The sequence below is a fragment of the Cygnus atratus genome, chromosome 2 (genome assembly GCF_013377495.2).
Source record: "Cygnus atratus isolate AKBS03 ecotype Queensland, Australia chromosome 2, CAtr_DNAZoo_HiC_assembly, whole genome shotgun sequence".
In the NCBI taxonomy this organism is placed as follows: Eukaryota; Metazoa; Chordata; class Aves; order Anseriformes; family Anatidae; genus Cygnus; species Cygnus atratus.
In genome coordinates this window covers 6,829,419-6,852,886 of record NC_066363.1, presented here as the reverse complement: position 1 = coordinate 6,852,886, position 23,468 = coordinate 6,829,419, and the positions used below count along the sequence as shown (strand labels likewise).

Here is a 23,468-nt window from a genome sequence, read left to right as displayed (position 1 = left end):
AAAATCCCTCTAATCCTGCCTTATATATGCCTTTTGGTGCTGAAAGATGGAAATATTCATAAAAACAATGATCATGAGTAACACGAGTGAGCTTGTGAGCCCAGCTTTGGAGGGGGTGAGGTCCGTGGTGCTCAGAGATGCCAATTAACGGGGCTGGAAGGTCGACCAAGAAACCATTTCTCTGATGGATGGAGTGCAACGTGCTTCTGGTGAGGAGTCTTCCAAGGACATTTGCCACACATCAGTAGTGGGGGAATACTCTGGGAAAAAAGCAACAGCAGTTTGGTAAAGAAACAGCCATGCTTCGAGTGGCTTCCTTCTCCTTATTTTCTTGTTGTCTGCTCTATATAAGAATAAAATAAAAAAGAAGAAATCCTTCAAAAAGGAGCAGTAAATGCACACCGCTAATTGACCGAAGCCCTGCCAAGCAAATCTTTTGTTAAATCGTCTGCCCGAAATCAAAACCCCGCGCTCAGCAGGCCCCGGTACCACCAGTTCTGCCTACTAAGCACGGCCGCGCAAAGCCCCGGCTCCTGCCGCTTTGTCCCAAAGCCCTCGCGACAGCAGCCCCGGCTGCCCCCGCTGCTATATAGCGGGGTGGCCGACGGCTCCGTGGTTTTGGTTTGGCTTCCCCTTTTTGGTCTTGGAGAGCAGCCAGCAGAAAATGTCTCAATACTCAGGAAAAGTGAGTAAAACCCAACTGCTCAGCTCTCACCAGGGGAGCCCGGGTTTCTATGGGGTGAAGGTAGGGGTTGGGACAACGTCCCCATGGCACAGGCACAAATTTGGTAGAAGGGATGGGGAGGGTGCAGCGAAAGGAGCCGTGTTTGAGAGCGGAGCTTCCTGTTTAAACATTCCTGCTGGAAATATGTGAGGGAGCGAGAAGTGTCGTAAATGCGGGATGCGCTGCCTTCCCAGAAAAACAAACACGGCTCTCGGAAAAAAAAAATGCCGGGGATGGTTGCATGCTCCTTTTGGGAAGTGGATAAAAAACAAACCGACCCTGAAATGATGCATCTGTGAGAGGTTCCTGTTGGCTTGACATCAGGGCCTGGCTGTGTCCCGCTCATCACCACCGTGCCCTTCTCCTTCCCCATCCCAGATCACCTTCTACGAAGGGAAATGCTTCACAGGCAGGAGTCTGGACGTCTGTGGGACCTGCAGCAGCTTCCAGGACCGGGGGTTCCTCAACCGGGTCAACTCCATCTGCGTCCGGAGCGGGGCTTGGGTCTGCTTCGCCCACCCCAACCTCCGAGGGCAGCAGTACGTGCTGGAGCATGGCGAGTACCCCCACTTCCACCGCTGGAACGGCCACGGTGACCGCCTGGGCTCCTGCCGGCCCGTGGGGATGGTGAGTGGCTGCCCGTGGCTTGGCCGAGCGTGTCCTTGTCGTGGATGAAGCCTTGAAGGGGACGGAGATGCCACGGGGCACCAAATGCAACGGCCTCGATGGGAACGGGGTTACTCCTGTGGTTAGCAGACGAGGTGGGGACGAACTGATGGCATTGCGTGCCTTTTTCACGTGGGTTGCTGCGAGATGCTCAAAGAGGCTCAGTGCTGGGACAAATAGGGACTGAAGCAGCTCAGCATCCCCATGTGCACCCCAGGGGCTTCCCAAGCCGGACCCATGGGGCAGCTGCTCCAGGTGGATTTTATCTGGATTCTCTGCTATTGGAAAAAAGAAATCAAATAATTCCAGACTACCACCTCTTTTTTCCCCAAATGGAGAGCCCTCCCCTTATGAAGCTTTTAAAAGCACCACCTGGAGGAAGGTATAATTGCGAAGGTTAAAAAGCAGCAAAGAGAAGTGAAGCTGGGTTCATTCTCCCTTTTTGATTCTCCCATCCCTCGGGACCCCCAGGGCAACCTCCCAACCCATCCAGGCCTGGAGGGGTTTCTTGCCAGCCGCTTTTTGGCACGGCGATGGGCACGTCCTTCCCAGAGCACCCCAGGACGGTGCTTGCTGTTCCTGCTGCTGGTCCTTACACAGAGGGATGCTTCCCAGGGCCCAGTGCCAGAGCAGAGGGTGCACCTCCCCTCCTGGCCCTCTCTTTTCCCCCGCTGGATGTCCGTGAGCGCTTTCAGGCGTTTCTGCAGCGCGGGTTCCCGGAGGAATGTTTGCTCAGGCGCCGTATCCGCTCGCCTGCTGTGGGGTTTGGCACCGTAGCCCGGCCGTTCCGTGCCTCGGCGTGGTTTATTTGAAGTATGCATTTAGGTATTCTTTGAATTCGGCTTCAGAAACCCCGTTCAGCTCGGTCTGCCCCGTGTGCCTATGCTGCAGAGAGGCTGCAGGACTCTCCCCAGAGGAATTCACCTCATTTCACCCTCAAGGGCTCAAATAACGATGCTGCTGTGAAGGTTTCCCTTCCCGTTCTCTGTTTTATTTCTGTTCTTCAAGAAAGTCACAGCGGCTCCTGTAAGGAACCGCAGATTCCTAATTAATTAGTTAGGGGAAACATTATGACATCTTTTCGGGGGGGGGGGGCGGAATTCACAGAGAAGAGGTGGCTGCGTGTGCCTGCACGAGCGCAGCGGCTGCAGCTCGACATGGCCGGGAGGTGGCACGAGGTTATGGCACGAGTTTTTCCTCCCATTTCCACCCCAGAACCTTCCCTCTTTATCTCACAGAAGCTGGGGAAACAACTCACCGTGGGTTGATTTGTTTTGTGGGTTGTTTCTTTTTTGGCTGACTCCACTCCCTCTGCCCCCAGCACGGCGAGCACTACAGAATGGAAATATTCGAGGGGAGCTGGTTCAGCGGCCGCAGCCTGGAGCTCACTGAAGACTGCCCCTCGCTGCAGGGACAGGGCTGGGACAAACCCTGCGTCAACGCCATCAAGGTGTACGGCGACGGCGCGTGAGTATCCTCCGCATCCCTTCCCGCACGCCCTCCGGGGCCAGCGTCAGAGCGAGGGATGCGGCTGCAAAGGAGCCAGCGGGGGGAAAGCCTGTTAATGCTGGAGGAGTTTGGGGGAGCCTCAAAGTGTTAGTCAAGCCTGGGGTTTAAAGATGAATTTTGGTGACTCCAATATTGAGTGTGGAATGGGACCTGCTGCAAAGGGGCATGATTTTTGTAGTGTGAAAGGTTACAAGAGCTCTGGGGCACCTTGAAGATGCATGAAACTTAAAACTCGATCTTTCTTTCTTTTTCTTTTTCTTTCTTTCTTTCTTTCTTTCTTTCTTTCTTTCTTTCTTTCTTTTTTTCTTTTTCTTTCTTTCTTTCTTTCTTTCTTTCTTTCTTTCTTTCTTTCTTTCTTTCTTTCTTTCTTTCTTTCTTTCTTTCCTCTTTTTTTGTTTTGTTTTTAACATTTCTGTGCATGTTTCCAAACACCTCTTTAACACCCTCCCAGAGGCTGAGCTCTGGGTGCTGCAGGTCAGGGCTTTTGCTTTGCAAGCAGCTTCTCCAAGGTTTCCTGCAACCCCAGGAACCTCCTCGGACACCTGAAGTCCCAGGCATCTCACCTTAAAATTAAATCATTTCTTGCGAAGACCGTGGCAGCTGCTGCAGCATGGAAGTGGGATGCCCCAGTGGGGTTTTTGGGCACTCCCCTGTCCCTCATGAACCCATTTTGTGGATGCGTTGCCCCATCCTCCTGGCCAAAAGCCCTGCACGAGAGTGGCTTTGCCTTGGTCTTGCTGTTGGGTGGCAATGTGCCTTTGTGCCCCATGAGCACTGTGGCACTTTGCCTGTCCTGGACTGGATGTTGCACATCTCGTGTGCGTCAGGTTTGTGATGCTGGGTACTTTCTGTCCACAGCAACATCTTCCCAAAATGGGAAGGAGTTTGGTATGCCCTGTGACTGAGACATCCTGACCCTGGGTGTTCTGCAGGAGCCTTTCCGATTCAACCAAAACCTCCCCATTTCAAAAAAAAAAAAAAAAGACTTTATGGTCAGGCAGTGACAGTTCATTAAAACCAGGGAGCATCCAAGGGAAGAAATGGATGGAGCTCACTGGGGACCCCATGAGCACTGAGCATTTGAAGCAAAAGTCATTTGAGCAGTGGGGAGAACCAGCACCATAAAGCCAAGAGAGAGCCCAGGAGTGTGCTAAGAGTTGCAGGATCACTCATTTACCACGTCTCTTTCGGATGGCCCATATAAACCCAGATGGTCCCAGAGGTGCTGCAGCTCTTCCTGGTGCTGGCGAAGTCCTGCCTCGGCCATTTGGAGAGCAGAGAAGATGCAGTCACCAGAAACGAGGAGAATTTCAGCCGCAGGCTCTTTCCAGCTCATCCCCAGACGAAAAGCATGCCTATACTACCCTGCACATCCGAGAGCGATGTAAAACAGGGCTCCTGTGAGCTTCCAGCAGTGCCCAAACCTCACTCCGCCGTTTTTTTCCCTCCTCATTCCCCTGGCATGACGTTGGTTGGATACAGAAATATTTGCTTCCCCTCCAAAGCCCGCGGATGGTGCCATGTGCCGCGAAAACGCTACTTGCTGCACTTGCGGGGGTGGCTGTGCCCGTGAGAAGTGATGATGGAGAGGCTGGAGAGGCAGGAACAGAGAAATGCCTGCCTCTGGCATTGTGTGGGGCTCAGGGACATATTCCTGTCCCTTTGGGGCTGGGGACACAGGGACAGAAATGGTGCTGGTGCAGCTGTTGAGGCGATGCTGGGAATGAGAGCGCTGTTCCAGGGCACTCGGAGACGTTGCTGCCTCCGTGGGAGCTCGGCGGTTTGATGGCAAGTGGCTTCGCGCTTCCCACCTGCAGGGGATTGCTTGGAAATCATTACTTTAAAAAGCTGAATTTGTTTCACGGTCTGGGAGAGAACACCTAAAAAAAAGGGCTTTTCTGAACTATAGTGACATAACCTGGAGAAACCAAACCAAACATTTATTCTGCCCGAATCCTACACAGGGAAGGATGGAGCCCCATTGCTCGGTCAGAGCTGAACCTGCGGCACCCACCGGGCTCCCACGCCCAACCCATCGGCCGGCTTCAGAGCAAGCCAGGGCACGTTTCAGGAAGAGATGGGTCAGCAGACCGCAGGTTTTTGGTTTTCTCCTGAGGCCAAGAGGCTGAAATTCCCAGGTTTGTGGTATACGTGCGGGTACAGCGAGCGAGAAACAGCCGCTCCTAGCAGGCAAACCCAAGCCATGGGCTCCAGTGTAAACATCTCATTGACTTTAGTACAGCTGAATGTTCGTTGTGCTAATTACTGAGGCCCTTCAGACAGGACAGGCTGAATTTTAGTAGCCACAACAATTTTGGGGTGAAGCAGTGATTTCCGCCAACGCTGGCCTGCGTGTTTCCCCTGCCCCCATCACCCCTGCTCTTCTCGGCATCCCTCCCCAGCCACGAGCAGGCAGAACGGAGCCAGGTTTCTTGCTGCCAAAGCCCTGCTGGATTTTCAGCGCGAGCAGCCAGGTTTGGCTGACGGGGCCCCAGCCGGATCCACGCAAGGTTCATTCCAGCGTCCTCTGGGTTTATGTGCTAATGAAACGCAGCACAGAGATGTTGGGGGGTTGTGTGCTCTGTGCCTGGATCAACTTGCCCCTGCTGGGCTCGAGGACAGGATCGTCTCGTTTCTGCGCTGACTGACTCCATTGCCTCGGTTGCTGATGTTCTGGGGGAACGTAAATTTTAGGAAATAAAGGAAGAGCTAAGTAAGCCGTACAATCCTCACTCATCACCTTGCACTGCAAATACGCTTCAATCCTGTCCTTCTGCTCTTCTTCTGTTTCGCTGCCTTCCCCTAAGCAGGGGGGTTCCCCAAACCAGTGGGCTCTCACCACCAGAGCAGGTCGTGCCGTCCGCTTCCATCTGCCCCAGGGCCTGCTCAACTGCTCCATTGACCCCGTGGACGTGAACCATGGGCCCGGAGAGAAAGACAGATTTCTGGGGCTACGATGGGCTGCTCTAGCCCCGCACTGTTCCCTGGAGTCCCTCCGTTGCTGAACGATGCCCTAGAGAAGGGTTGGAAGAACCACCATCTCCTGGTGGGCCAGCAACGCCCTGCGACCTGGAGATGAACAGCCCTGTCCTACTGCCGTGCATTATTTTCAATATTAGGTGTTCTCAGCGGGAGGGAGTGATTGGAAGGCACAGAAAGTAGGAGTGGGAGCTCTCTTCAAGAGTTTTTGAGGGAGAGGTGGTGAGCTGATGGAAGAAGATCACCCAAAAATACTCAGGGATGCGTTGCTGGGATGGGATAGAAAAGGAAGAAAGTCAGGCGTGCCTTATGAATAAGGCGGGGTGTATTCAGAGGAGAATGACAGTGGTGTAAATTCTTCTTAATTAAGCTGAAGGGCTGAGCACCCTCTCCGAGAGGTAAGGTACACGAGGGTGCACGCGGCTTCGGGGCACCCTGCCGGTACGCGATAGTGGGCAGCCTTCAAGGAAAGCCTGAGGACGACTTTGCAGTTCCGCTTCGGATATAAACTGGCTGCAAGAAGTGCCAAAGAATGAACTTGTTTGTTTTTAGGGAACGCTCAGGAGCCAACTGTCTTGGCTGAGCACATTTCAGTGATGCTGTGCGCTTGTGGAAAGGAGCAGGACCACCGGGACCACATGGGTGGGTGCCCTTCAGAAGTGCAAAATAAATCCAGACATGTCCAGGAGTCTGTGGAGTGGCTCAACTAAACACTCTAAGCTTTTCCTTTTTTTTCTTTTTTTTTTTCTTTTTTTTTTTTTTCTTTGATAGTGCTCATGGATGACTGGTTTTATAAACAACATTTTTCCTAAGGGCTGCAGCTTTCAGCTCTGGGTCAGACTGATCTGAGCTCAGCAGCTGTTGTCTGACCCTGGAGGCTCAGCAGTCACTGGCCCGTGCAGGACTTAAAGGAGTTTCTCCCTGGAAATCCCATTTGTAGTAGGTCCTAACCAAGATGTCACAGCTGAATGTTTGGCAAGAGATCGACCACAAAAACCGAATGATTTGGAAGATTAACCTTGTGCTCTGCTGTCATTGTGGAGCCTGCAGATGGGACGAGGAGCAGAGATCCGTGAAAAAATGACCTGTGATTCTGGGAAGAGACGAATGAGGCAGAGATGAGAAGTTCAGCAATGACAGGGTGGAAACCTAAACGTAAAACTATCAGAGCAATGGCAAAATGATTAAAAAGCACCAGAGATTTAAACAGAGGAAAGAGGTGATAGTTGTGGCCGCATTTAAGACCATGGCATGGTGCGTATTAAAAGGATGAATAGAAAGAAGAGCAGCAAAATGTGTCCTCTTCAACCATCAGAATTGCTCCTGTCTTGAAGATCTTCAGCTGGATATACTACAGGTATGCTAAGGAGACTTGGCCAAGCTAGGTGAAGAGGTCAGCTGTGCCAAAGGGTGCTGAGTGCTCTGTCTACGCGACTACACTCCAAGGGAAAGTTGGAGTTAACTCTGGGCGTAGAGACAAGGTGAATAAAACAGACCCCAAACCTGTTCCCTGTTAGAAATATCAGAGAGAATTGCTAGGAAAAAGAGAAATTACTAAGCGTGGCTATAGACATGGTTCCCATCACAGCTAAAGAGTCAGCTCAAGGAGGTAAGATTTATTTCTAGTGTAGCAGGAAGGATATTTCTCCTTAGAGTCCAAAATGTGTTTACCCAGCGGTTGAGGGGCCTTTTGGGGTACACCCCAGGAATTTTTTCTTGTCCAGCCTTTGGGAATTCTTCAGACTTGCCTTGCTTCTGGCCCCTGAAGTTTGGTTTTATGATTTAAAATTTTAAATTTATTAGATTTTTTTTGGGACTTGTGTCCTTCTTTAGTGCTGAATGCTGTGAATTTGTTTCTGTCGTGTATGGTGAAGATCAGATTTGTTGCATCTCACTCTGCTCCTGCATAAACATACAACTCCTACAGCAATGTGAAGGGGGAAGGCTCTGGTCGCAGGCTTTGTTGCTGGTGTAACCCAAACCAACTTCTGCCCAACCTGGCCATGGGGTGACTGCCAGGCTGTGCTGGAAACTCTTCTGGGGGCTTTCTGTGTGCTGAACGGGGCTGGGGCTGCAGGCCCTGGTGGTTCACAGCACAGAAGCTCCCAAATGCAGCTGCTCAACGCATGGCCAAGCCCAGCTTGCACAACGGGGCCGCGGGGCCCCACGTAACCCTCCCGTTCTGCTCAGGTGGGTGCTGTACGAGGAGCCCAACTACCGAGGCCGTATGTATGTGGTGGAGCGGGGCGAGTTCAGCAGTTTCAGAGCGTGGCAGGCATGCAGCTCAAGCGTCCAGTCCATCAGGAGAGTCGTCAACTACGTCTAGCTGAGCTCTCAACCCAACAGCTGAGACCGGGCATCACCCCCTTCCTGCCCACTGGCCCAAGGAATAAATCATTAAACATCAGCTTTTGGCTCTAAGTATATTTTTTTTCCATCGATTGTATGAGTTCGAGAGGGAATGGACTTGCAACCTTTCTAAGCTTGAGCTACGTGCTGGGATTTCATTCTTCCTGGTGCAGAGATCTATATGGAGGACACAGGGGTGATGGCACAGGTCTCCTCCCAGAACTGGTGGTGACAAGCAGACCTGGGGAACCTCAAAACACGCTCCCAGTGTGGTTCTGGTCTGAGATGTGCTTGCTGTGTCCTGTCCAAGGCCACCACGCGATGGACCCAGCCAGCTCCTGATGCCTAGAGGGGGTCAGAGTGCTACACACATGTGCTGTGAGACATCAGAGGGGTGTGAGCTGCTCATGCCATGCTGGGACACATGTGAGGCTCATGCCCCAATCTGACTGATCCATGGGGCCTGTCTGAGTGCCATGCGCCGGTCCTGATTCGAAGGCGATGGAAGTAATTCCTCCTGACTTACTTTGAGCTTAGATCAGCACACACTGAAAACCATATTAAAAACAGATTCCAAGTAAACAAAATAAAAACATTTTAGGGGTGGCACCAAAGTGTGCAGCCGCAGCTTTGCCACTCGCACAGCCCTCATCCCTGGGTGCTCCCAGCCCATTTCCATCTCCAGCTGTCTCAGCTCACCCAAACCCACATTCGGTGTTCAGCAGCTCCTCCTTATCTTGCACAGAGCCCATCAGGCCCATCATGACACATATATGCCCACATAGGACATATATGTGTTACGGGGATATGGAAACAGCTAAAAAACCTACATTGTGAATTTAATAACGTTTCAGTTGACGTTTCCCTTAGCAGCAATACAGGCAATGATGTCCCCCGATGGACAACAGCTCCAGACTGTGATTGCCATGTCCTGGGTGGCTTGCAGCGACACACGGTCTGCTGGGGCCGTAAAAATATTTAAGCATCTTTAATGGATTGCAAGGTATTTCTGGGTCGGAAAAGAAGGCAGGGAAATGATTCATTCATTGAGTAGGATGCACAAATGTACAACTCATGCATCAACTCTTGCGTACTTCATTTTCTTTTAATTAAATGCAGCTTATGAAAGATTTTAGGAGTTCTTCCAGGATTAGCATTGCTCTTGCTTCGTGAAAGCTCTAATCGGCTCCCGAGTTCAATGCACTCTATTAAAAGTTAATATTCAGTCACATGCGTTGCTCTTGTTGTGACCTTCCGGACAGTAATCTGTTAAAAAAAAAAAAAAAAAAAAGTGCTCCCAAAGAAAGACGGGCATTGAACTGTGAGTACCTTTAAAAGAGTTTCATTCATGTGAAGCACATTCGATGTCACGGTGCAGTATGAAGGATGAAGAAACAAAGGGTTTAAAATAAGCCCTAACAGGAATCCCAGATGCTCTGAGTTGCTGGAAGACAAAAGAAAAGAAAATAAAGAGGAACGATCCAAACCAGCCACCCCAATTCCCCCGAGAACAGCGGTCTAAGACCAGAAATCCACACACCTGGGTTTCTCCACACTTGGCTGTCCTGCTGAAGCTGGGTCAGACCTGAGAAACCCCAGAGAGCTGAGCTGTATGGATTCCAGATTTTGGTGGCTCGGCAGCCCTTAGGGGGGAGCACGGACATCCCTCCCCTTCCTTAACGTGATGCATGGGCATGTGCACGTACGCACAGATGTACAGCCCCACTCGGACATACAGGCACTGCGTGCAGGTCCACTCCTTCTATACGTTTCAAATTCAGGTTGTTTATGTGTTTTGGTGGGTTAGTATTCATTATTTAAACTGCGGAGGTAGCTAGGAGCCCCAGTCCTGGGCTGAACCCTGCTAGGGTTAAAAGCAGAGAAGAGGCAGCCTGGTTAAGCTGTGCGGTTGCGTGTAACCAGCACTTAGCTACCTACAGCACGCCTTACACATGTCCGTACTATGCCTCCAGACCACACGCTCATCATTTATTAACACGTGATATCCCATTTATGAGCACACTCCCCGCACAAGGAGCCAGTCTCATGTGAACACTTCATTTAAAACCATCCTCTGTACGTAGAAGCGTCATATCACTGGAAGCTGGCGGCGGGGAATTGTGTTTTTCCTTTTTTTCTTGATTTGAAAGCTAAATGTGGTGGACATGAGCCTGGTGGTGCTGCAGAACGTGCACTGCATTGGCAGCGGGGGGATGCAGCTTGCCTTCTCTTCCTCTTCCCTCCTCCTCCTTGCTAAATCTGCACTTGTTTAAAGGACAGAACGTACGGATCCCATATGCACGCTGGTGGTTAGGGTGGTGGCTGTTCTTAAGATTATTGACATTGCTCTAGTATGAAACAGTCAGATTTGTGTGTTTGTAGCGTATAAAAGCTCAGTGACAGAAGTGCCAGCTTGCTGGGAAGTGGATGTGAGATCGTGCAGCACAGATCTGAGCCGCACAGCGTTAAACTGCATGGCTGAACGAGCTCTGCTACGTGCACCCAGGCAGCAAGCAAAGGATTAAGTAAATTGGAAACCGTCCTACAAAATGCCAGGATAAAACAAAGATTCAAAAAAAAAAATGAACAAAAGGGGCAAGTTATTAATTACAAGAGAGGGAACTAAATGAAATCAGCTCCATCTGGAAAGCCAGGAAAGCCCTAATAATCAGCATTACTGGGCTTGGCCAGGCTGCTGCAGTGTAATATTCAGAATAACTTTGAATTACATCTGGCCCCAAAGCCAGTAGCTCCTGCCAGAATGCCTTTATACACGAATGTCCTTTCTCTGTAGCTGGATAATGTGGGAATTTGATGGAATATCTTTTGCAAATGAATCTGTGGAAGACATCTGCACAGCTACAGTACTTTCGCATTGCTACATTACCCAGCACATGGAGAGACCCTCGCGTCCTTTCTTTTCTCTTCCTCCAGAGCCACCTATTTGGATCAGGTAGCAATGAATTCACTCTTCCATGTCTGCTAGAGCTGTTTTCTTGGTTCTTTGAGCGGAAAGCCTGGCTCCGCAGTGACCTCCTTCACTGGCTGCAGCAAGGCAATGAGCAGCTTCGGAGGACATCCCTAACCTGGCACCAGGAGAGCCATGGCCACTGTTAAAGCCTAAGCAATGACAGGGCAAAAATGTAGAAGGGGCCACATCTCAGTCCTCCGGGAGCACGGACGGGTATCCTGGCTCCCATGAAAAGTTTGGTTTTAGCTGTTGTATTAAAGTTAAGGAGAAGTTGCCTGAGGTGAAAACAGGTTTGCCTTGGAGATTTTCACTCCGTGGGCTCAAATTATTGCCCAGGAATAAATCTGAGTTAGCTGAGAAGCCCTTGAGTCAGATGATATCTATGTGCCTGATGTGGTCAGCAACCTCAGCATCACAAACGGCAATTCCTAACCCCCCTGGTCTATCGGAGAGGTTAAAGCCAGCTCAATCAACCTCCAGTGACAGGGACTCCCGTAGGGGCTGTACCTTGGTGTCCTCTTGCTCCAAAAGTTCAATCAGCCATCGTTCAATCAGCAGAGGAGATGCAATAACATATCACCAGTTTTGAGTTGTTCCCGTACAACTGGTGACAATGGTGACAAGTTGGTGACAACGAAGGAAACCAAACACACCCACATGGAAGAAAGTGTGGAAAAAGACAGAAGGGTTTTAGTTTTCCATGGAGGGACAGAAACACTGAGGAGCAAACGGGTACGTCGTGTTTTCCACAGACGGCTGACCATCTTGGTGTGGTTCAGCACAAATCCATTTGTAATCAAGTCAAGCTGCCCCGCTTCAAGCCTGTTAGCACATGGAGGAATGCGTCAGTGTTCGCAGTCAAATTGCGCATGGAGCAAACCCAAAATCATACTGAAATTGTTAATGTCGATTCCTTCTTTAAAGAGGATGATCTCCAGTGGGTTGTGGTAAGCCTGCACTTTGGGTAGGCATTCGTACCTGCACTTGCACCGTCCGAAATGTTCTAATGGCTTCCCCTCCGTTGGAAGGGATGGCTTTATGTGCTCCTGCTAGGACAGCATAGGGTCTGGGATAGTGAAGGATCAGTCTCTGATCACCCCTGGACGGGTGTCTGTGCCATCATCCTCTTCCTCGCATGCCTTCATGAAGGCAGCCACCACCAAAACAAGTCTCTTCCCCCTCCGTGAACCATTGCTGTATGTTCCATATGCCACGGGGTACTAGCACATAACCGAGCCTGCCCCGACACGGTAACATGCCTGACTCTTCAGGATTCGTTCCGCTTTGCAGGGTGGGATGAACATAAATCCTGTTCGTAAATCATCCTCGAGCTTTCGCAGTGAGAAAGCACCGTGTGGTCCAGTCCACACGCAGAGCTGACCGGCTCAGCTATGCGAGTGCAGCAGCTGTTCCAGTAATGTAAGTGGGAACCAAAACTGCTGAGATTTGCAGAGCTTTATGTGGTTGTCATTGGTTTTCTTGGCTGGTAATGCAAGAAGAAAATAATAACATTTGAGTCATCTGAACCTACAATAATAATAATAATAATAACAGGATTCCAAAGGTTTTATTTTGTGTGTATCCTGCTATTATTGACTTGTCCTTTGAAATTATTTTTCTGAGAATAATAGAGCTTCTTTTTTCAACTGGGGGCTGGGGCCAGATTCATTTATCTTCTACCTTTAAAAAAAAGAGAGAGAAAAAAAGTAGGCAAACACCATTCTGGCTTCTGGAATTTATCGTTTCAGTTCAGGTCTTACTACAGAGCTGGCAATCTGCATTTCAAAGGTTTCAGACTTCTTTTTCTATAATTTATTAATAAGTGATGTATAACAGTCAGCTCCCTTGACATAAAGGATGACATGCCCCATCAGAAACAGGGACTTCTATGGCACTGAAAAACCTTCTGACTGCACTGACTGATTCTTCTTTTCAGCTGCATTCAGGCAATACAGGTTTGGAGACCAAAAAAAAAAAAAAGGAAAGAAAATCTGGTAAGAATCCAAAAACTCTGTAACAGACCCCCAGGCCTGGGATTTGTCTAATAGATTGCTATTAAAGAGTTCTTTGGCTGGAAAGAAATACCAGACAGAGTTTCCCTTGTTCCAGTTCTTGGGGTATTTTTCTTTTTCCTTTTTCTTCTTCTTCTTCTTTTTTTTTTTTTTTCCTTTTAAGTTGGCATTTGAATATTCAGGTCAAACTTGCAGTCGAGATGTTGGAAGGTCAAGGGGAGGACACAGGTTACCAGATTCTCAAAACTTACACTGATTTCTTACAGAAGGTGCTGTTTCCCCACGACCTAGTTTGATGGAATGGTAATAGTAAGAATAATACCACTGGCAATAATAACAAAAACAGTCAAATCAGTGATTTTTCTATTTGGGTCCAAATCATCCTTTGAAAGAAGCAGCAGATGCTTTAGCTTGTATGGAAAAGACTCAAAACTGTCTCAGGAGACTCCAGCCTCAATCCTTTTGCAGTTCTTGACTTTTGCTGGGTGCAGCAGCAGCGGGGAAGCTCTGATTTCCCAGTCTCCAAGTGCGATTACCCAACGCCGAAGGCAGGCAGTGCCAATTACTATGAATTAAGGCAGTCCCGGAGCTGTGTGCTGGCTAATGCAGCTGGTCCCAGAGGTACACAGCCTGGCACAGGGCTCTGGTGCAGAGCTGGCTCATCGAGCAAGCCACGTAGTACAGTTGAGTTTGTTTAGCCTGACTGCACTGATTTACGGCAGCCAAATAGCTGACCAACGCTGTGTATATGCTCCTATATGGTTAAAGATCATTCTTCACATTTCCATTCCCGTACAAGAGCTCCAAGGCTGCATAGTTCAGCAGTGCCACAGAAAAGTAGCTATTGTTTTTATCATTTCAGTGGTTTTGTTGTGAAATCCACGCTTGAGGGGGGAGGAAAGTCCCAGAGCAGCTGACCAAGGTAAACAGCATCTCCTCCGTCCTCATCCTTTCCTTCTGCCCCTTCTGTGCTACTGTAAATTCCTGGGAAATCAACTCTGTGCTAAATACATCAAGCACTCACTTAAACCTATGCAGAGTTCTGATTTGTTGTAGATGATACATCAAATTTAAGGTTGAAAGTGAATCAAGACCATTGGTTTGAGCAGCTTCTTCTTTGCTTCACCGCCACGGAAATCGGGGGAATGAGCATCTTACTCATCAGCAAAGGGTAATGGAAACTACAAATTTAGAGGAGAGAGAGGGAGAGTATATTCCCTAAGCTTAATACCCTTAGCTAATGTAGCCGTGGCTTTATCAAAATCAGTTGTAGGTAAAACTGGGCTCTGACTCTTCTGCTGCCTCGTTGCATGTCCAGGCCTAACGGCGATGTGAAGGGTTAACAGCACAACTGCTGGTCTCCTTTGTATTTATCTGTATGGCCATAAGTAATGCATATTTTGAGCAATTGCATCCAAAATGAACAGATCTGTGAGAGGAGATGGATCACTTACAGAGCAGAACAGGAAGAGCCTGCAGCTGTCTTCCAAAAGCACGGAGCGGTTATTTTCTAGGTCCTAGTGCCGTTCCCAGCATATCCTGAGGCTCAAACACTTAATCAGCATGATTATCATCACACGAAAGCTGCCAGAGAGTTTGATTTGCACATTTACTTTTTTTTACTAAATGAATAACCTTTCCAAAACCCCATGATGCCTGAGCCTCTGTCATAATTCTTCTGAATTTTGGATGGCTTTCCTGCCTGTTTGGGGTTTGGCGCTTGAGTAGAGAGGTGTAATAAGAAAAGTTATTCACAGGAGAGCGTCAGATAGAGCAGGCAGCTCAGCCTGATTTAGCTAAGGCCTCATCCTCCTGGGGCCGAAGCCTGGCCGTAGCGTGAGCAGATGCAGCAGCTCCTATTGCTTTCAGGGGGAACCGAATCTGCTCGGGGTAAGGGAGGGATTTTGTTTCAGACGAGCAGATGTTTCGCCAAAGTGGTGCGAGCCGCAGGGGGCCGTGCTGGGCCCGTGCGTTTCCATTGTCCTTGGATCGCAGTGGGGGCATCGCCGCTGCCCTGCGACAGCTCTCTCTCTTGGGGTGCTCGAGGCCTAGATCTCTGACATCCCGCCCTGCCTAGGCCACAGAAGGGCCCTGCTGGCTTGACGAGGGTGCAGGCTGAGAGTTATGGGGTTATCTCAGCAGTACCCTCCAAAGCACCTCTGTGGGCACGGTGACCAGCGAGTGACCACGTTTTACGGCCCAGCGTTGGGCTGGGGAGGACCAGCTGGGCCTCCACCAGCAGCACCAGCCCCAGCTCACCCCTGGGCTTCGTGCTCACCCCTGCCCATGCTCCACTTCTGCCAGTACATCCAGAGCTTCCATAAAGGCTCCATGAGGCACATATAAGCTCCCGTGCCTTTTTTCTTCGTCTCCTCTTTCCATTTGTGCTTGAATGTCACCAGAATACAGCACAGAGCCTCCTAAGGAGCCCAGGGTCCTCTCCCTCCCTTTACAGCCTTGGTTCTTGGCTTCTCCTCTGAATCACAAAATGTCCCTTGCCCTGCAGCCAACTCACTGCTCTTTCTTCTGTTTCTTCTCCACTTCTCTCCCTCTTTCTCTTAAATAGTTGGCAGGAGGCCCTTTCTTTCATAACTTCCAGTCATTTTTGCCAGGTGACCCTGTGAGTAATCTCCCCCAACAAATAAGCAAAGGCCTGGTTAAAAGACCACTCCTGGCAGAAAGCACATTCCTCTTCTGAACCCCTTCATTACCCCTCCATTGGACCTCTCAGGCAAACAACACGAAACTGTGTTCACCCGCATACCCAGGCCGACACGGCTCTGTGGCACACGCACTCGGTTTTAATTTCCCACCCCGGTGGATGGCTCTGGGAAGAAGTTAACCTCTTGAGGCCAGAAAAGAGGCAGCAGAAGAAGACTTAATGGCTTCAGTGAGTCACACACGATACTCCATAAAGTGGCACGGCAATTGCCTTTATTCCCTAGGGCTGCGCGCACTGATTTGTATTTTTATGTTTTTGGTCAAGTTTCACCCAACTGGCATTTTAAATGTCACGGTTTATATCCGAGATGAATCTCACTTGCAAGTGTCGTTGCTAAGACAGACCATATTGTGGCATCAATTTTTAATCAGGCTGTTCCCTCCAACTCAACAGGGAGTTCTGCCTGAGATCTGCTGGCGGTATAAATCAAGAAGTTGTGCTGTTAGCATTTTTTATTACTCACTTTATGCCTCTGCATGAGCAAGAAGGACGATAAAAGGAGAAAGAGGGAATTTAACAGAAAAAAATAGCTAAATATCACATCCTTTCTGATGGGATCTGTCTACCTTACACCCGTGAAAGTGCAAACAGCTCCAGCCCCCCTTGAAATTCAGTTTGTTTTTAATCCCAGCCCTTAGATGCTTAAGTTTGCTGATATTTGCCTGGTGAGGAGCTGGATGCTGGACCTGGCACGTGTGGGCTGCAGCACTCAGCAAACTGCTCCTCGCCATCGTGCCTCTGGCCGTGTGGCGCTGGTATCCGCTCCGTTCTGCAGGACAAAAAGCACTGCGGATCTCCCGGCCCCACCTAACCCTCTGCACTGGCCATGGTTCAAGTCCACCCAGAGTGTATCAGTGCATTGTTTTCGTGGGCAGCTGGAAAACCTCAGGAATGAATGGAAACAGACGGTCGCGGACCAGCTAAATTGCACTCTCTCCTCCCGACAGCAAAGGACTCCAGCAGGGGTGCCTTCTTAAAAAAAAGGCTAAGATGAACGCTGGTAGGGGAGGGAAAAAGGAGAACAGAGATGAGGAAAGATTTATTCACCAAGCAAGCCGTGAGGATGTTTGGGAAGTGAAAGCAGACTGACATCCCGCTACCTTGTCACACTATTAGCAGCACACAGCGTCGAGCTTCCTCCTGCTACCCTACAGCTGCCATTTTGTGTCTCCCCAGCAGAACACCAGCCACCATCTCACAAGTCCTTCATGCTCTCTTTATGACACTGATTTCAGGGGGTTTTTGCTTGGGCCTGGTGAGGCTGCAGCAGCATGTTCCAGTTCTACTCATCCAACAGCGATGAGAAAAAGAGACACAGCTTGTTCACTGGTGAGCCCAGAGAGCTCAAGTCATCTATGAATTTACTGCTGGTGGCTAGAGGTAGAGGCTGTTGCAGTGCAGTTTCCCTACGCAAACCCATATTAGGTCAGCTAGAAGTAAAATCAAGCCCTAAGGGCAAGAGTACTTGAAAACATGGTGCTATATTTGTTGTAGGTGAAAAAAAAAAAATGCACCTTATAATTAAAATGTATGTGCCCAAAAAGAGTAGGTGCATCATGTGAAGATTTTCTCTGTGAAACCAACTGGGATGTTGCATTTGAGTGGCTCACACTTCAGAGGTGCTAGTAAATTCTATTTAAAGAAAAAAAAAAAAGCCTTTTCCTGCCCCTCTTAAACCTCCTGGAATAAGATTGCAATTCCTGCTGTACTGGGGTCGGGAGCAGGGGCAGTCTGGCCATGAAGACCAAATCTTCATCATAGCTCTAGAAGACTTTTCAGGTTTGATCAAGGAGGTGTAGGAGATCATGAACAATCCTCCCTTACCTAAGGCAGCACAGCGATTTGGTTCTGCTGACAACCAGGCAGACAAACAATGGAGAAATCTTTCAGAGGCCACATGTGAATACAATTGTTATAATACTGCATAGGTCACTGGTTGTATCTTCAGCATTTTTAGAAATTTGTTTTTTTGTACCAATGTCAAGAGTGCTGGGTCTCTCAGCCTGCGTCAGTATAAATCTGGATTGATGCAGTCAAAGCCAGCAGAGTTGTATCCGTGCAAAATCAGTTAAAACAGGCTCAGAATCGGGCTCAGATAGTCAGTCTTGTGTCACTTAGTAAGACATATTTCTTTTGGCTTCCATTTAGATGTGGTCCTTAAGGAGTCTGTCATAAGAGATATATGGTCTGGGCAAGAGGCCAGCTTACCGTCTGGAAGGAACAGCAGGGCTCCCATCAAAGTAGGGAACAGGGTAAAATGAGCTTTTTACCATTATTTTGCAATTTAGTAAATATTTATGATTTTGAATGATGCAGTAAAGTTCCCACTGTATAGTGACACGATGGAAGGACCTTGCCATCTATAGACTGCGTGAGGGGAAAGCTGTTTACAGTAAAGACCTTACACGTCCTGGCATGTAGCATCTTAAAAATTTCTAGGAAATGACATCTGCTTTCTTAGCCAGCAAGATAAGATTCCTTCACAGCAGTGGGTTTTAAGCCATCAGTTCATCACAGCAAAAAGTCAGTTCAACCCTCCTGAGAGTTCATGGCTAAACTCCCATTGCTGACAGGGGTTAGGTACTAAGACCCCAATATTACCAGAAATATTATCATTACCTAACCTAGGTCATCGAATACTGCTTGATTTTCCAAATCTCAGATTTTCAGACTCCTGACATTTACAGGGAGCAGTCCGTCCACCTGGGTAAAGTAGTAGTGGACGGCAGAGATGTATCTGAGTTTAGCAGACAGGCATTCTTGTTATAGACATAATAGAAAACCTAGAAAACCGAGTATTTTTTGAAAGAACTGCTTGGAAACCACTGCTTCTGATCTGGTTAAAAACCGAAAGAACTTGGTAGACGTTTACAGGAAATCCTGGGCTATGTGACAGTTTCAAACCATCTTTTTATCCTGAAGGGGGAATTTGCTAAATCTTTATACCCAAGCTAGACTTCTGAGCACTCTGGGACATTTTTAACTGCAAAGGATCCACACTTCCATGAGGAAAGGGAGAACTGTCACCTGCACGCAGTGTTACCTGTAACAGAGGCTAGTCACAGAGGGTTCAGAAGGAACTGTAGTGCTGATCTAAGTTGTGATATCTGGGTCTGAAGTCTGCAAGGATAGCTTCAAACTGTGTGCACACATGAGCCTGGTGCCCAGAGCCTCCAAAGGCCTTTGGATGACCCTGGGAAAATGCAAGAAATTCCAGAGCAGGCGAACAGGGAGGGTCAATATGCTTTCCAAAATGATTTTTTTTTTTGGTGTTTCTTAATACAATTGCCAACCCTGCAGTTGTCTGCGTACCTCCACATGAGCTTCTTCAGTCCTGTTCCCAAGCAATGCCTCACACAGCACTGGTGTTCTGGAGTGGAAAGCCTTGCTCTGCGCTCCAGTGTTAGGCATCACGGAGAGATGTGCAGGCAAGCAGCATCCTGCCTGCGCTGCTTACAACAGAAGGGACCCTACTCCAACAGGGTTTCTTATTTGGGTGGTAAGAGGGCTGGCTGCTCTAAAGAGCTCGTGGTCCCACACATAGACGTTACCATGGCAAGAAGATTGCAGCTGGGCTGTGGATCAAACCAGCCCTTCCTTTCAAAGAGGCCCCAAGAAATCTTGCACCCAGCCCAGATGTAAGGCATGGTCACAGCCTTCCCCTGTGCTGTGACCCGGGGGCACGGCCCCACATGGATCTGGAGCTACATGGCGGTCTCCGATAAATGCTGAGGGCTGGCAGGGTCCTGCTGGTACGAATTGTTAGGGAATTTCTTTGTGAAACTCTTGGCCACAACAGCATCCTGTGGCAATGAGTTCCACAGACTGATTACATGTTGCCTAAAAGGTATTTCCTTTCAGAGCTGAGAACTATCTGGCTTCCATTGACTTGCCCTCATACTTGTGGCATCGGGCTGGGAAATCAAGACATTTTATCCTACAAAGCTATGCTGCTGCATTTTAACGCAAAGCTCTGTGCCCATCTTTTAGCTGCAGCATGGCTCTGCCAGGAAAAGTTGAATGTTGCTCCTATTGAACCTACAAAAGGATGCAGGGAAGAGGAGAGAGTAGCTTCTCCACTCCCTTTGAGCAATGCACTTGCTGGGTCTGTGAGGCATGGCCACGTACCAATGAAGCTGTGCTGACTTCTACTCTCCCATCCTCCCTTCAGAGTAAGGCTACTTCTGCTCGAGCTCTGATAATTAAATCCATGTAAAAATCAATCTGCCTTTGCCAATATCAACCCTTAATGCAAGCAAAGCTATTTAGACATCGATGACATTCTGAATTTAATCAAACCAGTGGAAGCTACACTGAAATCTATTTAAGGTTAAATTTTATTTACACTGTACCAGAGTAACTAGATCGATTTTAAAATCAAATTTAACCCTACTAGAGAAATTTTCTTCGTATAGACTAGGTTTGCTCTGTGAGGAACTTTGCCACTGGAGACACCACACGGCCTTTTGAGGTTAACTGTTCTCAATCACTATAATGATGTGGTTGGTATTAAAAAAAAATCAGTGCAGGATATGCCAGTATCAATTTTCTGGGACCCAGACAGTAGTTTCAGGAGAGAGTTGGTTGGCTTTTGTGATTTTCTGAGGTGAATAAAGAGGAAGAAATACTTAATTATCTGCAAATCTGATGGTGAGTGGCGTTGATAGCCTGAAGCGGAGCAATAGCGTTCAGTGAAAAGAGGCTGGCAGACGCAGAGGCCCTTCTGTGGGAATGCGGAGGGGTTTGTGTGGAGAAAGGAGTTAATCCTCTAAGAAAGATAATTTGCATTGCTGCACACTTTATTCTTTTGTTTCTGGTCGGGTGAGTGGAGCTCTGGTGCTGACTTCTTTGGGGCATTATTGGCTCTGCTTCTTTGACAGAACAAAAGTGCCTTTGTCATCCATTAAAGACCATTGCAATTCCATCCACATACCCAAAGCCTGAGAAGGGGGAGGTGGCAGAGCTGCCTGTCCTCCGTCCCCCACAAATTACATCAATAAGATTACTGAAATCATTTGCATTATTACTCAAGTCTTATTAAGGGAAGTGTTCTTCAGCATTTACATTTTACAGCTATACATAAGATGGAGCCTACACTGCTTGTCAAGGTCTGTCAAGTGAGACCCTAAATACAAGTAATTTGGGATGAAGGTTGCTGGTAGAGGCTTTTCCACCTGACCATTTACTCTCCTGGGGGTGATTTAAGGAGTCTCCCTGCACTATGTTGTTACCAGATCAGAGATGTGAGAACAAGTTGAATCTGTGCTGGAAAGAAAACATGGTTTAAAGACAAAGGCCTCAGTTCATCCTACTTAATGGAAAAGAATTAGGAACCTGCTCATATTGGAACCATAGCATCGTCCATGTGGAAGGAGAAGAAGTATCCCCTCCCCTTCCAAAAGACAATGTAAATGAACTCTAAATCCTTTATTCAGAAGGCACTTGCCTCTCCTTGGTAACTGGTAAAAGAGTTTAAACAACTTGGCTCTAAACTTAGCAATAGCCATTGGATCCCTCAAATCATGTAGTACGAATCTAGACATAAACATCTAGATGCCTTCTCAAAGGTTTATATTTATCTGGATGTTACAGGAGCAGCTGTGTATGCAAATATCTATATTTATGTAAATAGCTAACAGAAAATTGTTGGAGACTGACAAGTGAAATGTATACCAGCAACACTAAGTTTTGTGCTTGCCCATCCTTGTGTGTCTGGATGAAGAAGGATTCATTGCAGGATCTGGGCCCTGAAGAGCAAAATCAAACAGCTGATAATTTTATTTTGCCTTCCTCATGACAATTAAAAACGAAAAAGGAGTATACAAATGTAATAAAGAAACATAATCTGAAATTCAAGAAATTCTAGAAAAATTCTAGAAAAAGAATATTAAAAATCCCAAGAAAATGAATAAATATTCATGAAAATGTTCGAAAGCTCAGATTCTTTCAACAGTCACCACAGGAGGGAAATACTCATTTGAAATAATAACAAAAAAACCTTAAAAGGGCTTTTAAAAAAAGGGGGAGGGAACAGCACAACCTCTGTTCCCACAGGCTCCTGCAGTCAATGCACAGCCTCCTGAGCTGTGGCCAAGGGTTTCCCCTGCAGCTCAGCCTCCCCTGGAGATTTAAAATGTGTATGTTTAAAATGTCCGTACCTGCCTTCCACCTAACAAAATACCTCTTCCATCTGAATTTTCCCTTGTGTTCACATCATTGCAGCACAGGAAAACAAAAAGGAGTGCTAATCTATCCTACAGTTTCCCAAAGAGGGACTCCGGGCAGTGGTTTGTGAGTGGATTTGACAGATGTACGAGCAGATGGTGAGGGACACTCCCTGAGAGCAGCCGATTCCCAGGCCGACATATCCAAAAAAAAATCTTTCCACGGATAATGTGATTTTCAGAGGGAAGAAATCCAGGAGGGAAGAAATCCAGTGCTCATGTCTCACACCAAAATTTACTGGCTACTTTCTTGAGTGCACAGCGTTCATCCTAGGGATGGTGCAGAAGGGTATGCCTTCGGAAAGGGGCTGGCCTGCGACAACGTGCCACACAAAACTCAAATTTGCAGCTGCATCTCCAGTGAGCCTCCCCATGGTTGTGTGGTTACAGCCGGCAGCAGAATCAGGACCATCTCGTGTTGGTGTTGGGCGGGACGTATTAGCTCTGTTCCATGTCTGCCAGAATGCGCTGTGCAAAATAAAATATCCCATTAAGTATCCATTTAATGCATGCATTTCTGTACAGCCCACGCACTGAAATACATCATGCAGGAGTGGGGCCGCTGTCTTGTTCAATATCTGGTGAACCTCTACATTGAACATGACAGCCTGAAATGGAGCCGGCGGGCCCATTTCAAGGTTAGTGACTTGACATGAAACGGTGCTTCTCTGATTAAATGGAGTGGGAGACAAGAAAAGTGGGTTTTGCTACATATCGTACCTTGCAGGTGTGCTTTTAGCAGCACGGGTTCCTCAGCTGCCCATTTCATAGCTGACTAGTTTGGGCAACAGGATCCCTGTCTGATCCCCACCACTGCCTTGCTGGGGGCTCTTATCACCTTCTCCGCCTGATGGGCTTATCTTTTGTACATTTAATTACGTTGTGGTGGGATGGGACCCTTCCTATCTTTGTTTTGTATTGCTCCTGACACAGCGGAGCCCCATTTTGTAGCATCCCCACCCCACCACCCCACATCCCACTTTGGGGCTGGACGAAGCCAGGGGCTCTGCAGCCAGCCTGGCTTACCCATGGGTCAGAGAGGGTGAGGGACCATGTTAAACGAGAAACAGCCCCAAAAGCTCCGAGGAAGATGTGGATGTTTGCGGCTCCCGTGAGGAGAAGCCCAACCTCAGCTGGTCCTCGGGGAAGGCGAGGGGGGGGGGGCCGAGAGGAGGAACAAAAGGCGATGGCTTCCCTCAAAGCCAGCCCCCGGCTCGGCAGCACGGGGAAGGGGACAGGGGGCTGAGGGAACTGAGGGCTGGAGCCATTCGGAAGGGGAAGGAGGAAAAGAACCGCGGCTGCCCTCCGGGGA

General features: G+C 48.4%; 1 protein-coding gene across 1 annotated transcript; it reads left to right on the top strand.

The window, feature by feature from the left end:
• The first annotated feature begins 590 nt into the window (after positions 1-590).
• CRYGN (crystallin gamma N) lies at positions 591-8,297 on the top strand. The gene is made up of 4 exons (XM_050708645.1): positions 591-685; positions 1,103-1,351; positions 2,712-2,857; positions 8,069-8,297. The coding sequence occupies exons 1-4, from the start codon at positions 665-667 to the stop codon at positions 8,202-8,204; spliced, it is 552 nt and encodes a 183-aa protein (XP_050564602.1). The 5' UTR covers positions 591-664; the 3' UTR covers positions 8,205-8,297.
• The last annotated feature ends 15,171 nt before the right edge of the window (positions 8,298-23,468 follow it).